At 37.0% G+C, this 15,879-nt stretch overlaps 1 protein-coding gene across 1 annotated transcript; it reads left to right on the forward strand.

Annotated features, from left to right (window-relative positions):
* The first annotated feature begins 1,847 nt into the window (after positions 1 to 1,847).
* tnfsf10l3 (tumor necrosis factor (ligand) superfamily, member 10 like 3) lies at positions 1,848 to 15,005 on the forward strand. Its single transcript, XM_073825018.1, has 5 exons — positions 1,848 to 2,288; positions 9,404 to 9,553; positions 10,970 to 11,006; positions 11,199 to 11,291; positions 13,295 to 15,005. The coding sequence occupies exons 1-5, from the start codon at positions 2,034 to 2,036 to the stop codon at positions 13,750 to 13,752; spliced, it is 993 nt and encodes a 330-aa protein (XP_073681119.1). The 5' UTR covers positions 1,848 to 2,033; the 3' UTR covers positions 13,753 to 15,005.
* Positions 15,006 to 15,879: the final 874 nt, after the last annotated feature.

The following is a 15,879-nucleotide window of genomic DNA, read 5'->3' on the forward strand; positions in this document are numbered from 1 at the left end:
ACAGGACAGCTAGGGGAATTCTGTTCGCTAGATTACAGAACAGCTGGCATTAAAGCCAGGATGATTTTCCTGGACTGGAGCAAGAACTGGAAAAATGAACTACTGTAGTGGAAAAACACATTGAATGTAATGTTATGAGTTCATACACCCTTATTATCTCTGAATATGATACAGAATATGTATAATCTTTTTTACGTTACTTTTTTGCGTTACTTTTTTAATCTGGGCAGGGCTTGCTTGTTTGTTTTTAATATAAAAACGTCTATTTTTGGTAAATGTAAAAGCCTTTTCACACCAAAAGCCTCAGGCTTAGAGAAAAGTAAATTCACGTCTGTACCGCAGAAGAAAAAATGTCAACTCTTCAGCAATAAAAAAGGAAAACAAATGTTAGATTATCTTGAGTAATTTTTTCTTATTAGTATGGATGAACTGGATCGTCGAAGGTCGGCAGCAAAGACATTGGTTAATAAAATGGGATTAAAGGAGTAGTTCACTTTCAGTAAAAAAATGTACAGATAATGTACTCACCCCCTTGTCATACAAGATGTTCATGTCTTTCTTTCATAAGTCATAAAGAAATTATGTTTTTTGAGGAAAACATTTCAGGATTTCTCTCCATATAATGACTTCTGGTGCCCCCGAGTTTCAACTTCCAAAATGCAGCTTCAAAGGGCTCTAAATGATCACAGCCGAGGAAGAAGGGTCTTATAGCAAAACAATCAGTTATTTTCTAAAAACATTTACAATTTATATACTTTTTAATCTCAACACAGAGTACACACAGAGCTAGACAAGATGAGCATTTGAGGTTAAAAAGTATATAAATTGTCTTTTTTTTTTTTTTTTTTTTTTAGAAAATAACCCATCGTTTTGCTAGATAAGACCCTTCTTTCCTCGGCTGTGACCGTTTAGAGCCCTTTGAAGCTGCATTTTGGAAGTTCAAACTCGGGGGCACCATAGAAGTCCATTATATGGAAAGAAATCCTGAAATGCTTTCCTCAAAAAACATAATTTCCTTACGACTAAAGAAAGAAAGAAATGAACATCTTGGATGACAAGGTGGTGAGTACATTATCAGAATTTTTGGTTTTGAAAGTGAACTACTCCTTTAAATACATAAAGGATATTTGTATTTAACATTAATTATTGCAGGTTTGCGTTGAATTTCACTATTTTTATTCATTTTAAGAGAGACTCTATACTTTTTAGTGAGTGAGATTATTTTTTTGCATGTTTACATTTATTCTAGAACTAAAGTAACATCATTTTTCTCAACATGGGGACAGGAGAGCTTTTAATCAATAGGCTAAATGGGGGGAAAAGTAACTGGCGTTACTAATTTGAAAAAGTAACTCAGATATTTTCTTGTCAATTAAAAAGTAACACGTTTCTTTACTAGTTACTTGGAAAAAGTATTATTACGTAACTTGCGTTACTTGTAATGCGTTACCCCCAACACTAGAGTTGACTCTAGCGCTTGACATCCATAGAAATACTATGGAGGTCAATGGCCACCATTAACTATTTGGGTACCAACTTTCTTCAAAACATCTTCTGTTGTGTATAAATTATAAAAGAAGAAAGAAATAAGGTTTGAAATAAGTGGAGGGTGACTAAATGAACCAAATTTTCTTTTTTAGGTGGATTATCTCTCACTCTGCGATGTTTTACAATTTATGAGTGATATAGCCTAATTATTTTATTATTTTACTACAGCCCCCACAGCAGGTGAAAATATGTATTGCACATGTTAACAGGTAACACGGGAGGCATGAGGCGGTGTCAAATGAAAACCGAGACGGCAGGATGGAGAGCGGATGATAGTAATTGCGTCTATCGCCAAACTCTTTTCAGCTGTTATTCCGCGCAGCTGCTTGTTTTTACAGCTACATCGCTAACCTATTGTCGCTAAAACTCGAAGGACTGGAACCTCAATTTGCCATTAAGATGATATTCTTGTCATTCAAACCTATTTATCACCTCGGACTTCTTGTGTGTGGTGGTAGGTAACTTATCAAACTTATTTAGTTGAGATGGACATGGATTCTGCAGCCCCTCCTCAGTGCGTGCTGGAGTCATTCGACAGGAATGCCGCCGCATCCGAAGGCAACTCCGAATATTTACAGTCTGTTAGTAGCGAATCGAGCTCATTCATCATGGTTCAGCCTAAAAATCGTCTGGAAGTGCCATCTAGGTTGTGGGTGACAGCGGTGGTGGTCATCGTGATTGTCCTTCAAGTTGCCTCGACCACAGGACTCTTCATATACTTGAACATGTCAATGGCACAGGTAAACTGCTTGCAACGGAGTTGTAATGCTTACAGTATATTGTTGTTATTATGAACAATGATTTAAAGACATTTAATGCATTGTCTATATCACTTTAAACTTCATACTATAAAACTCTTCCACATGTATATAGCCTAATTTTCCCATAACATCCTGCAGAACTGGAGCTCTTACATTGTATAATCATAATGGAGATCATATGGAAATGGCATTAAAGCTTTTTCTAACCCTGCAGGCTGACATGCTGTCATCTTGGTATCAGTTTACAAGTTTTCATTGTGTCAGCACTGCTTTTTCTCTGAGTATAGTCTTGAGATGGTGATTTCTGCTTTTATTTAGCTGCCAGAAGAATTAGGTCATGGATCTTTGTCATAAAGTTTTGATGTGAATAAATTTTGCACATAGAATTGCGAAATTCTTAACCAAAGCTTGCTTTGTATTAATCTAATCTCTGCTAAGAGCGTTTGTATGGTTTCCTTTGTATTCTGACACCTTATTTATGTTTCGTGTGGGAAAGTTGTCAAACTCTTGAAAGAAAATATCCCATGAGGCAAGCTGCATAATGGACTGAATGGTAATGATTTTATGTGTTATTGGTTATATTGTTTCAGCAAATCTTTTTCATTTACATAAAATTCATTTATTAATCTCATAATAAAATGATTGGTTAAGGACTTTTCAGAAGGCTAAAATGGTTTTGGAAACTCCCCTCAAAGATAAACAAAGAATTAGGGCTCTCTACCAGCATAAATACAAACTTTAATTAAATCTGAGGAAGGCTGTCAGGTTTAATTAGCATATTAATTACTTTCCAATCCTCTCCTTTATGAGAGCTCAAGGTCAGTGGTTTTGAAGAGGGGGGGTTTGCAGTTTGCTTTGTGAGGAGCACAGTAGTCACAATACACAAGGGGTCCTGAAAACAATAAACTGTGCCAAAATGTTAACCGCAGAAGCTTTAGTTTCGATATCTGTACCAACATAGTCTGTTTTTTTCTTCTGGGGATTTAGGCATTTAGAAGATTTTCTTCTTATATATTTTTGTGGTCTCTGTCAGAATAGTTGTCCATTGTGGGAATTTGTTTGTTTAGCCCCCAAAGGCCTTTTTTTAGTGTGTGGCTATAGTAGAACATGCAGAGCAGAGCGTGATAGTGACTGGAAAAGGCTGTTTTCTGATATTATTTTGATATTTTTAACCCTTCTAAGCTTTTCAAAAAAGGGTCACACTTTTGTTTAAATACTGTAGCTAATTCCCAGCTAAGAACGTTTTGCTAACATTACACTAATTTATGAAAACGTTCTGGAAGGTTTTTAATTGTTTGAACCAAGTTTTTTAATGTTTAAGGAATATTTTTTCTTGGTTATGTGAATGTTACAGGAACATCCCAATCTATTATTGTCAAAATGTTATGAGAACCTTATATTTAAATGTTCTCTCTGCATTTAAACTCCCATATTTTATATTATGAGAACATTTTTTGCTGATTAGACAAACACTCCCTTTAATCTTTTATACCTGTTATTACAGTGTTATTTCTGAATGTTATGTAAACGTTTGAAACGTCCAGTTTTTTAATATTTGAGGAACATTTTTTTGTTTTATGTGAACATTACAGGAACATCCCAAACTACCATTGTCATAATGTTATGAGCGTATAAAACCTTTTCTATCGTTATTATGAGAATGTTTCTTAAACACAAATGCTGTAAGAAGGTTTTTTCTTTAACCATTATGACAACCTCAATCGTGTACAAATAGCATCAAAAGACCATTCCAAGAATGTTGTTCTAAGACCGTTTTCTCTTACCATTAGGAGAACCCAGGGGCGTAGATTTAGGGTGGACGGAGGGGATGTGTCCAATATCCTCCGACCATTGAAATGTCCCCACCAATAATTTAATCCACTTAAAAAAAAATTGCGCTGTCAACATTAACCTAGACAAATGCAGTGGATTTTTTTTCCTGTGCAAGAAGGTGTGTTGGGTGACATACATGTGACGATGGCGGCAGCAAAAAAAAAAAAGAAGCTGGACATGAGGAGCTTTTTTCAAAGAAAAGTAAGTCACTTCAAGTTCGCTAGTGAATCCATCAAAGTCCATCAAAGTAACGACAACAGTTAACGTTAATGCTAGTGTTTTTTTTTTTTACCGCTTTGACGCACATTCATTATAGCAGGGCAGGCTATAGTCTGCGAATACGGACTTAAAACTAACAGCAGATTAAACAGCTAAATGTAAAAGTATAAATAATGATCCCTGCCAGTACTCCTAATCTAATGACGACTATTTGTCAGAAATCAGTCTTGTGAAAGAAATTGATATGCTACATACTAATATTGCCATTGTTGTACAAATAACATTCAAAGAACATTCCGAAAATTTTGTTCTGAGACTGTTTTCTCTTACTATTACGAGACCCTCAATCGTGTACAAATAACGGCAAAAAGAACGTTCCGAAAATGTTATAAGAATGTTTTCTCTTAACATTACGAGGACCTCAATCGTGTACAAATAACATTCAAAGAACGTTCCGAAAATGTTGTTCTGAGACAGTTTTCTCTTACTATTACGAGACCCTCAATCGTGTAAAAATAACATTCAAAGAACGTTCCGAAAATGTTGTTCTGAGACTGTTTTCTCTTACTATTACAAGACCCTCAATCGTGTACAAACAACATCAAAAAGAACGTTCCGAAAATGCTGTTCTGAGACTGTTTTCTCTTACTATTACGAGACCCTCAATCGTGTAAAAATAACATCCAAAGAACGTTGCGAAAATGTTGTTCTGAGATTGTTTTCTCTTACTATTACAAGACCCTCAATCGTGTAAAAATAACATCAAAAAGAACGTTCCGAAAATGTTATAAGAATGTTTTCTCTTAACATTACAAGGACCTCAATCGTGTACAAATAACATCAAAAAGAACGTTCCGAAAATGTTGTTCTGAGACTGTTTTCTCTTACTATTACGAGACCCTCAATCGTGTAAAAATAACATCCAAAGAACGTTGCGAAAATGTTGTTCTGAGATTGTTTTCTCTTACTATTACAAGACCCTCAATCGTGTAAAAATAACATCAAAAAGAACGTTCCGAAAATGTTATAAGAATGTTTTCTCTTAACATTACGAGGACCTCAATCGTGTACAAATAACATTCAAAGAACGTTCCGAAAATGTTGTTCTGAGACAGTTTTCTCTTACTATTACGAGACCCTCAATCGTGTAAAAATAACATCCAAAGAACGTTCCGAAAATGTTGTTCTGAGACTGTTTTCTCTTACTATTACAAGACCCTCAATCGTGTACAAATAACATCAAAAAGAAGGTTCCGAAAATGTTATAAGAATGTTTTCTCTTAACATTACGAGGACCTCAATCGTGTAAAAATAACATCCAAAGAACGTTCCGAAAATGTTGTTCTGAGACTGTTTTCTCTTACTATTACAAGACCCTCAATCGTGTAAAAATAACATCAAAAAGAACGTTCCGAAAATGTTATAAAAATGTTTTCTCTTAACATTACGAGGACCTCAATCGTGTACAAATAACATTCAAAGAACGTTCTGAAAATGTTGTTCTGAGACTGTTTTCTCTTACTATTACGAGACCCTCAATCGTGTACAAATAACATCCAAAGAACGTTCCGAAAATGTTATAAGAATGTTTTCTCTTAACATTACGAGGACCTCAATCGTGTACAAATAACATCCAAAGAACGTTCCGAAAATGTTGTTCTGAGACTGTTTTCTCTTACTATTACAAGACCCTCAATCGTGTAAAAATAACATCAAAAAGAACGTTCCGAAAATGTTATAAGAATGTTTTCTCTTAACATTACGAGGACCTCAATCGTGTAAAAATAACATCAAAAAGAACGTTCCGAAAATGTTATAAGAATGTTTTCTCTTAACATTACGAGGACCTCAATCGTGTAAAAATAACATCCAAAGAACGTTCCGAAAATGTTGTTCTGAGACTGTTTTCTCTTACTATTACAAGACCCTCAATCGTGTAAAAATAACATCCAAAGAACGTTGCGAAAATGTTGTTCTGAGATTGTTTTCTCTTACTATTACGAGACCCTCAATCGTGTACAAATAACATCCAAAGAACGTTGCGAAAATGTTGTTCTGAGACTGTTTTCTCTTACTATTACGAGACCCTCAATCGTGTACAAATAACATCCAAAGAACGTTGCGAAAATGTTGTTCTGAGATTGTTTTCTCTTACTATTACAAGACCCTCAATCGTGTAAAAATAACATCAAAAAGAACGTTCCGAAAATGTTATAAGAATGTTTTCTCTTAACATTACGAGGACCTCAATCGTGTACAAATAACATCCAAAGAACGTTCCGAAAATGTTGTTCTGAGACTGTTTTCTCTTACTATTACAAGACCCTCAATCGTGTAAAAATAACATCAAAAAGAACGTTCCGAAAATGTTATAAGAATGTTTTCTCTTAACATTACGAGGACCTCAATCGTGTAAAAATAACATCCAAAGAACGTTCCGAAAATGTTGTTCTGAGACTGTTTTCTCTTACTATTACAAGACCCTCAATCGTGTAAAAATAACATCCAAAGAACGTTGCGAAAATGTTGTTCTGAGATTGTTTTCTCTTACTATTACTAGACCCTCAATCGTGTACAAATAACATCAAAAAGAACGTTCCGAAAATGTTATAAGAATGTTTTCTCTTAACATTACGAGGACCTCAATCATGTACAAATAACATTCAAAGAACGTTCCGAAAATGTTGTTCTGAGACTGTTTTCTCTTACTATTACGAGACCCTCAATCGTGTACAAATAACATTCAAAGAACGTTCCGAAAATGTTGTTCTGAGACTGTTTTCTCTTACTATTAAGAGACCCTCAATCGTGTACAAATAACATCAAAAAGAAGGTTCCGAAAATGTTATAAGAATGTTTTCTCTTAACATTACGAAGACCCTCAATCATGTAAAAATAATATCCAAAGAACGTTCCGAAAATGTTGTTCTGAGACTGTTTTCTCTTACTGTTACGAGACCCTCAATCGTGTACAAATAACATCAAAAAGAATGTTCCGAAAATGTTATAAGAAAGTTTTCTCTTAACATTACGAAAACCTGAATCGTGTACAAATAACATTCAAAGAACATTCCGAAAATGTTGTTCTGAGACTGTTTTCTCTTACTGTTACGAGGCCCTCAATCGTGTACAAATAACATCCAAAGAACATTCCGAAAATGTTGTTCTGAGACCGTTTTCCCTCAGACAATGTTGTTATAAGAATGTTTTCTCCTATAGAGAACCCAAATCACGTACAAATAACATCAAAAGAGCGCTCCATTCTGTAAATGTCGTTCTAAGACTGCTCGCTTCCAGGAACTTCGAGCTGCATCAAAACGCTAGGGAAACACCTTCAGCATGACGCTCTGAATAACGTGTAATCAGTCCAGTGAAAGTTCTAGACGTCATGGCAGGATGATGTAGTGACTAGGAAGCATACAAGCATGTGCGTTGTCATTCAGCAAGCGCTCTGTGTTGTGTGTGGTTACTGTCCTTTTCCCGTGCCAGTTTGCACACCTTTATTTTTGAGAGTATGTCTAAAGTTGAAAGTTGAAAAGGGTGAACATAAGCAGCAGCATTTTAGATAGTGTGTTCCTCCCTACCCGCATTTTGTTATGCGAGGCAGAGCGGAGCGGCGGCTGCACTCGTGGGGTTCGTAATTAGGTCTGGTGGAGGAAATGGAGATGGGCGAATCCCTGTCTTCTTCCTCACCTGCCAGATCTACTGCCTGCTCTCGGGAATTAAAAATCGGCTCTGCAGTTTCTTTGCCTCTATCCCCTCAGTACGAGGAGCTTTTGGAGGTGGTAACTCTTGACGTCGCCAAGTTCTTTCTTTCTGTTCTTTCTGTGGTCAAGGCCACCACGTCCACGCTGTGAAGCCTGACGTTCTTTCCCAACCTTCACACTGAGGCTACAAGTGAATGCCTCGGGTGGAGCAGATGCTTGCAGGCTATCTGTCCTCTGGCACGGCATCTTCCTTGAAGGCTCTGGTGTTGCCCTCCAAGCCGTTGCGGACCACCTCAGCACTGGTGGGCAAAGGTTATAGAGCGGCAGGCTGGCACTTGCCAGAACTCAATGAAATTTGTCTCTCAGCGCCACAAAATAGACCGTCCACGCCATCGGCGTACAGACACCTGTGGTTGACCTCGTCTGAGATTAAAGAGAAAGACAGGGTCTTTCACAGTGTTGTCGACAGGAACCAGGAGGCTCATAAACAAGTGCCAGGGTTTCAGCGGTTCCTCCCTTGCCGCTCTCCAGCTCGTGGTGCTGCTGGACAGGAGCAGCTAGAACAGCTAGGTCCCTAGAACAGCTAGTTTGGTCATCCCCTGCTGACTCGCCGCTTCAGGGCACCAAGCTAGCTGCTCTGGTTACACCAGGGGTCAGTCTCCAGAGACTCCCTTAGTAGACTATTTGGCAGCGTGGAAGCTTCTGCCAAATGTGTCTCAGTGTCTCTCTTACCATTACGAGAACCTCAATTGTGTACAAATAACATCAAAAGAACATTCCGAAAAAATTGTTCTGAGATTGCTGCTATCTTGTAAAAAAAAAAAAAAAAGGATTGTCAAAAATAACATTTTGTGATACTAAAGGCCAGTAAATGCATCTAGCATTTTATGCAGCTGCCTGCTATGAAATGGTGGGGGCTTTCGTACTTTGGATGTTTTATGTTATGGATGAATTATGTCTTAATTCATCATTTTTGTGTTTGTTCAGCATTGTGGCTGGTTTATAGATTTTATTTAACACATATTTTTGAAAATGCTTAGCCGTAGGGTCTTTTCCATTCATTTCCTATGGTCAGGCAGTTTCAACCACAGACAGCCAAGGTTTGACTTTTTTTTAAGACCACTTACACTTAGTGGGTCCAGTTTTTTTATTTTTTTGGATTTAGAGATCACAAATCTAAAAAAGTACATAAATATGCATTATACAACTATAAATCTACTATTTATTTTTGAGTTATGAAATTTCTGTCATCTATTCCTAAAAAAAGAGAGATGTTTCATCACATGAGGATACGTCAAACATTTTTAAGTGGACTTGTGAATGTGTAATCGACAGGCTCGGACGCAAGGTGTTGTGGAGGAGCTGAGATGTCTTGGCCTTCTAAATGCTCTGGAGAAAGAACAGGATGTACCTGATGACCTGGTTCAGCTCTTTGGCGAGCCATGCATTAAACTGGCTGAAGGACTCAAAGCCTACATCTCCAAGGTAAAGAAATGCTGTATATTTAACAAACATGCAAGTACATCAAAAGCATGTGCTTTTAACACACAAGCCTTTACTTTAGTGATGGGAATTCAGTATGTTTATTGCATTTCTCAAGGCATTTGGACATAGAGCCCTTTAAACATGCACGTGACCAGTGGGAGACTAGCTGAAATAAACCCACTGGAAACCTTCAACACACAAAAACATTCAGCATTGATCTGTTTCTTCCTCTGGAAACTAGGTTACTTAAAGATTTCTGGTCTCTCATTAGTCATTTTTAGTCAACTATGGGTTTGCACTCAAATCAGTGAACCTTTGAACTTTATGTTATAGTTGCATATGAGTCCCTCAGTTGTCCTCAGTGTGAAAAGATGGATCTCAATATCATACAGTCATTGTTGGAAAAGGTTGAAATACACAAAAATGCAAAAAACAAAGAATTTGTGGCTTTGTTTCCAGCCAAAATATCTAAAAATTCTTAAATCAAGAAGGATTTTCTAGACGAGTAAAAATTATTGTCTTGTTTTCAGAAAAAAAGTCAAAATTAACTACATTTTTGCTTGAAACAAGCAAAATTATCTGCCAATGGGGTAAGAAAAATAATCTTGTTTTCTGTTTGAAATAAGATTTTTTTCTTACCCCATTGGCAGATTTTTTGGCTTGTTCTAAGCAAAAACTCACTTAATTTTGAGTTGTTTTTTCTGAAAACAAGAAAATATTTTTACTTGTCTAGAAAATCCTTCTTGATTTAAGAATTTTTAGATACTTTGGCTGGAATCAAGACAAAAAAATCTAAGCTAGAAAAGCATTTTTTGCAGTGTGGGGAACAGCGGTCAGTTTAACTGTTCAGGACAAACATGGACTCATGAACAACTATCACTAAACAAAACAAACACCCCTTCAGATAATTCAGGTAACAACACAGAATTAAGAATCAAGGGTATGTAAAGTTTTGATCAGGGTCATTTGAATAAATGTAACTATTTTCTCTTGTGGACCATACGTTAACGTCTTTTATGTGAAATATTTTAAGTTATACAAAAACTCTTATTTTTGTATAATGATACATCCTCACCACTAGGTGTGTAAATCCAAGGAGACTGCCATATCGGCAGACTGAAGGATATAGTAAATATTTGATTTGGCCTGTTGCGCTAAAAAATGCTCCAGATAAATCAAATGTAAAATGAAGCCTATTCTTTCTCATTTGTGGCTTTAATGTTTTTGTTTCACTCTGGTGTTCCAGAAAATAGCTTGGGTTGTCTTTCTGACATGGACTTGAATGTGGAAAATGGCTTTTCCAACCATATCAGGAGGGTGCACTTCAGCAGCACCCTGTAATTTGCAGAAATTTATGTATAAACATGTCTTTTGTTTTCTGTATTTTCTCACAAAATCTTTTTTGCTCTCTTTTAGGTCACAGAAAACATAATCTCCAAACACACCTTTCAAGGTAACATGAAACCACAGGAATTCAAGTGTTTCTTCCTTTTTCGATTGAAGAAACTCTTTCTGCTGTTACCTGAACTAACCTACAGTCTCTTTTTTTATTTACTACGTCAATATTTTTAAATGACTTAAAATATATTTTCTTTTTTGCTTTGTTGATTTGTTCACCCCCTTTCTTCTTTACTGTGTTTCTCAGAAAGAGTTGCTATTCCTCCACGTACAAAAATACTCACCACTGGCAGCCCACGGCCATCAGCTCATCTTACTCTCAGAGACAGTGGACTGCAGGGTGAGTTTGCCAGCATGTTTTATGTAGTACAGAAGCCTTTACTTATGTCAGCAAAAAAAGTCCTTTGAGCTTCTACAGCTCTCTTGTCCTTCTGGAAACAATCTTAACAAACCGCTTCATTAGGAATTCAGTAACATAACAAAACATTTCTGACTTGATACAGAACTGATATCTCAAAGGAAAACAGAAACAAAATCAGTTCAACAAATGCTTTGTGATCACAAACAACTCTCAGTAGATCCCCCCGCATTCCTAAAAAGAGCCACTTGGAAGAATTATTGGGCCATGATTTGTCAAGAAAAAACGAGCTTTGCATAGTTTAGTTGAAAAAATGAAAAAAAAATTAAAGTTGAAGAACTTCACTGACATGTCGTTCCAAACGTAAGACCTTCATTCTTCTGAACACAAATTAAGATATTTTTATGAAATCCGAGAGCTTTCTGACCCTGCATAGACAGCAACATAATCAACACATTAAAGACCCAGAAAGGTTGTAAGGACATCATTAAAATAGTCCATGTGACATCAGTGGTTCAACCACTGAATGTGTCAGTTGTGTTGCTGTCAATGTCTAGATCAGAAAGCTCAAAAATACAATGTTTTGAGAAATTATTCATACCCCTCTCATTTTTTGACGTTTTTTATGTTGTTGGCTTATGTTAAACTGCTTTAAATTATTTTCCCACATCAATCTACACTCCATACACCATAACGGCAAAGCAAAAAACTTGTTTTTAACATCTTCAAATTTATTAAAAATAAAAAAAAACTTTATTGATTCCATTGCATAAGTATTCAAACCCTAATCTGGGACAGTTGAAATTTTGCTCAGGAGCATTCATATTGCTTGTAGATGTTACTACACTTCAAATGAAGTTAACCTGTCTTAACAAAAGGTCTAACAGCTAAAAACTGCATATAGAGCTCAGAAACAGGATTGCATCAAGCCATACATCTAGAGGTAAGTTCAGAACAAAGTTCTGCTGCATTGAAGGTTCACAAAGGCATGGAGTCTCTAATACCCTTAATGAATAAAGAAGTCTGAAACAATCATGACTCTTCCTAGAGCTGGCAATTTATGGACAAGGGCTTTGGTTAGATGTGTTTGGAGGTGTGGCAAGACTCAGTCCTCTCCTCAGTAAAACACACGAAAAAACACTTGGAATTTGCAAAAAAGCACCTAAAGAACTCTCAAACTATTAGAACCAAGACTCTCTTGTCTCATGAACCTCAATTCCAAGCATCATGTTTGAAGTAAACCAGGCACTGCTCTTCACTTGCAGAGTATCATCCCAAAAGTAAAGTGTGGCAGTAGCAGCCTCAAGCTGTGGAGCTGTTTTTCAGCAGCAGGGACTGAGACTTGTCAGAGTAGATGAAAAGCTCAGTGCACTAAAATATTGAGATAGCCTAAACAAAAACCCAGTCCAGAGCATTCAGAACCTCAGACTGGGCCGAAGGTTCACCTTCCAACAGGACAATGGCCCTAAGCACACAGCAAGAGTTGCTCATGGATAACTTTGTCAATGTCACAACATGGGGTTGAACCCAATCAAACATTTCTGGACAAACCTGAAAATGCATCCGTCCCCATCCAACCTGAGCTTGAGAGATGAAGAGTGCAAAGCTTATCACATCATAACCAAAAGACTTGAGGCTGTAAAGGTGCTTCAACTAAGTACTGAGTTAAGGGTATGAATACTTATACAATGTACTTATTTTAGTTTCTTTGATCTTTAATATATTTTCAAAGTTGAGACAATTCAGTTTTTGCTTTGACATTATGGTGTCAAAGCAAAAACTTTCGCAAGGCACTGTATCTCAATTTGCGTTCTGATGATGAACAAATGTCTTATAGGTCTGAAACAACGAGGGTGAGTAATTAATGAGTGATTAATGACAGAATTTTTATTTTTAGGTGAACTGTTCTTTTAAGTAGGATTGATCAATGCTTATATACACTGAGGTGATCAAGTTTTCTTGCATCTTCTTCCTTGCTATACCAGGTACAACCTCCTTAACCCCTCAGACCGACCTTCACCAGTCTTGTCGCCATCCGGTTCGTTCCTGGGGGAACCAGAGTTTTGGTTCCCACCTGCACAACATGACCGTGTCCAACGGACGCTTGCGTATCCCTCGCACAGGCCGCTACTACCTGTACGCTCAAGTCTACTTCCGCTATCTCACCCTCTCTGTCGACGATTACCACTCAGGCTCTGTCAGCCACCAGGTGGTGCAGTGCGTCTACAAGAAGACCGCCTACGCCCGCCCTATTCAGCTCCTGAAAGGTGTGGGCACCAAATGTTGGTCTCCAGACAGCGAGAACGCCCTTCACTCTATTTACCAAGGGGGCCTGTTTGAACTTCGTGCGGGCGATGAGATCTTCATCTCCGTGTCTTCTCCCACAGCTGTGTATGCAGAAGACTCCTCCAGCTACTTCGGGGCCTTCCTGTTTGACCTCTGAGGAACGCAGTTGGGGCTTGTGGTCTCACTCTAAGGGAAAGGAAATTGTTCCTGTCGGAAAGCCCCATGTGGGAACCGTGAAGCACAAATAGTTCACCGTCTGATGGGTTTGAAAGACCAAACCTCTCGGAAAACCAGTTCATTATTGTGGTCTGAAGACTTAGCTGAATTTTAAGATTCAGTAGATTGATAAACCCTGGACTCGCCTCTGAATGGGCAGATCGTGCATATATCCGTGATGGCTTTGCGAAGACGTTTTTTGCAAAGAAGGAAAAGCTGAAAATGAGGATTATGACCATCACTATTTAAAGGATTAGTTCACCCAAAAATGAAAATTCTGTCATTAATTACTCACCCTCATGTTGTTCCAAACCTGTAAGACCCTTGATCGTCTTTGGAACACAAATTAAGGTATTTCTGAGGAAATCCGAAAGCTCTCTGACCCTCGTTCACAGGAAGGGTCCTACCAAGTTCAAGGTCCAGAGAAGGTACCAAGAACATTGGCAAAACAGTCCATGTGACATCAGTGGTTCAACCTTAATTTTATAAAGCTATGAGAACACTTTTTGCGCGTAACCAAAAAATAACTTAATTCAATAATTCTTCTCCTTTTCGGACCTTGATTGGGTAGGACCCTTGCCATCTATGGAGTGCAAAGCTCTCGGATTTCATCTAAAAATATCTCAATTTGTGTTTTAAAGATGAACAGAAGTCTTACAGGTTTGGAACGACATAAGGGTGAGTAATTAATGACAGAATTTTCATTTTTATTGCTTTAACCACATGAAAAGCCTAAATATCTTGTTCAAATTAAGACTTTTACTTTCAACAAATGCACAGAACATGGTGCAAGCTGCTACTTGTGCACACAAACCATGCCATGTTTTTTTTTTTTTAATGTTATACTGTTTATGCTGTTCATTCTTTTCTAAAGAGACTGTCTGGGGCAGTGTGAGCAATCATGGACCAGAAGTCTCCAGCTAATTAAAGGAAATTGTTTTGTGGGAAAGCGCTATGCCACACATACAGCTTTATGAGTCAAACCTATGTCATTCGCTGATGTCTGAAGTACAATAGTTTAGAGCCAAAAACAGGATAAGATGACGAGTAAGACTCTGCATGACTCAAATTTGACCCAGATTTATCAAAACCATCCAAAGTTAAACTAACATTTTTCAGAGAATAGTTTTTCCCCCTGAAGCTTCTAATTTATGTCCCTGGAGCACAAAACCACAAAAAAGTAGCATGGATATATTTGTAGCAATAGCCAAAAATACATTGCACTGCTGAAAATTATCGAACCATTATGATATTAAGTAAAGCTCATGATCCACGAAGATTTTTTGTAAATTTCCTATCGCAAATATTTCAAAACGTAATATGCATTGCTAAGAACTTCATTTGGACAATTTTAAAGGCGATTTTCTCAATATTTTTGATTGCTTTTGCACCCTCAGAATACAGATTTTCAAATAGTTGTATATTGTCCTATCCTAACAAACCATACATCAATGGAAAGCTTTATTCAGCATTCAGATGATGTATAAATCCCAATTTCCTAAAATGTACCCTTATGTTTTGTGGTCCAAGTTGTTCCACATTTAAATATCCAGGAAAGACAGACAACATGAGGAACAACATTCATCACCAAATATCGTGATCCACACCGAAAAGAAACACTGAACAGCATGTTACATGTTATTATATTTCATGTAGTGCTTACAAATAAATTACAATGATAATGTGACATTCATATTTAACACTAATGGAAGATGCTGACATAAAAAAAAAAAAACAGTTTACACAATTTAAATTATAATGAAAGTATAAAAATACCCAACAATGATTGCGCACAACCATTACATATTTTCTCAACAATAATTAGTACACAATGCTCTAATAAAGTGGCCCTTTATTTATCAAAATGAGTGGCATTTTGATAAAAAATGGAAATACTCTGAAAGTTAGCTAAGGACTGGGAATCAACCAAGCTAATGTGCCACTGGAGGAGTTTTAAGTATTTTCTTTATTTAGTTGTTAGCATTCACTCTGTGTCCCACTGTGAGATTCATAAACATAGTATGGTGTGATATGCTAGCAGAGAAATGCAAATTATTTTAAAGAGGTC

The sequence above is a fragment of the Garra rufa genome, chromosome 19 (assembly GCF_049309525.1).
Source record: "Garra rufa chromosome 19, GarRuf1.0, whole genome shotgun sequence".
NCBI lineage: Eukaryota > Metazoa > Chordata > Actinopteri > Cypriniformes > Cyprinidae > Garra > Garra rufa.

Excerpts from the sequence above, each read along its gene's own strand:
- tnfsf10l3 (XM_073825018.1), top strand. The coding sequence starts at position 2,034 with ATGGACATGGATTCTGCAGCCCCTCCTCAGTGCGTGCTGGAGTCATTC. Across the intron at positions 2,289-9,403 it reads TGAACATGTCAATGGCACAG|GCTCGGACGCAAGGTGTTGT; the intron begins GTAAACTGCTTG and ends TGTAATCGACAG. Across the intron at positions 9,554-10,969 it reads TCAAAGCCTACATCTCCAAG|GTCACAGAAAACATAATCTC; the intron begins GTAAAGAAATGC and ends GCTCTCTTTTAG.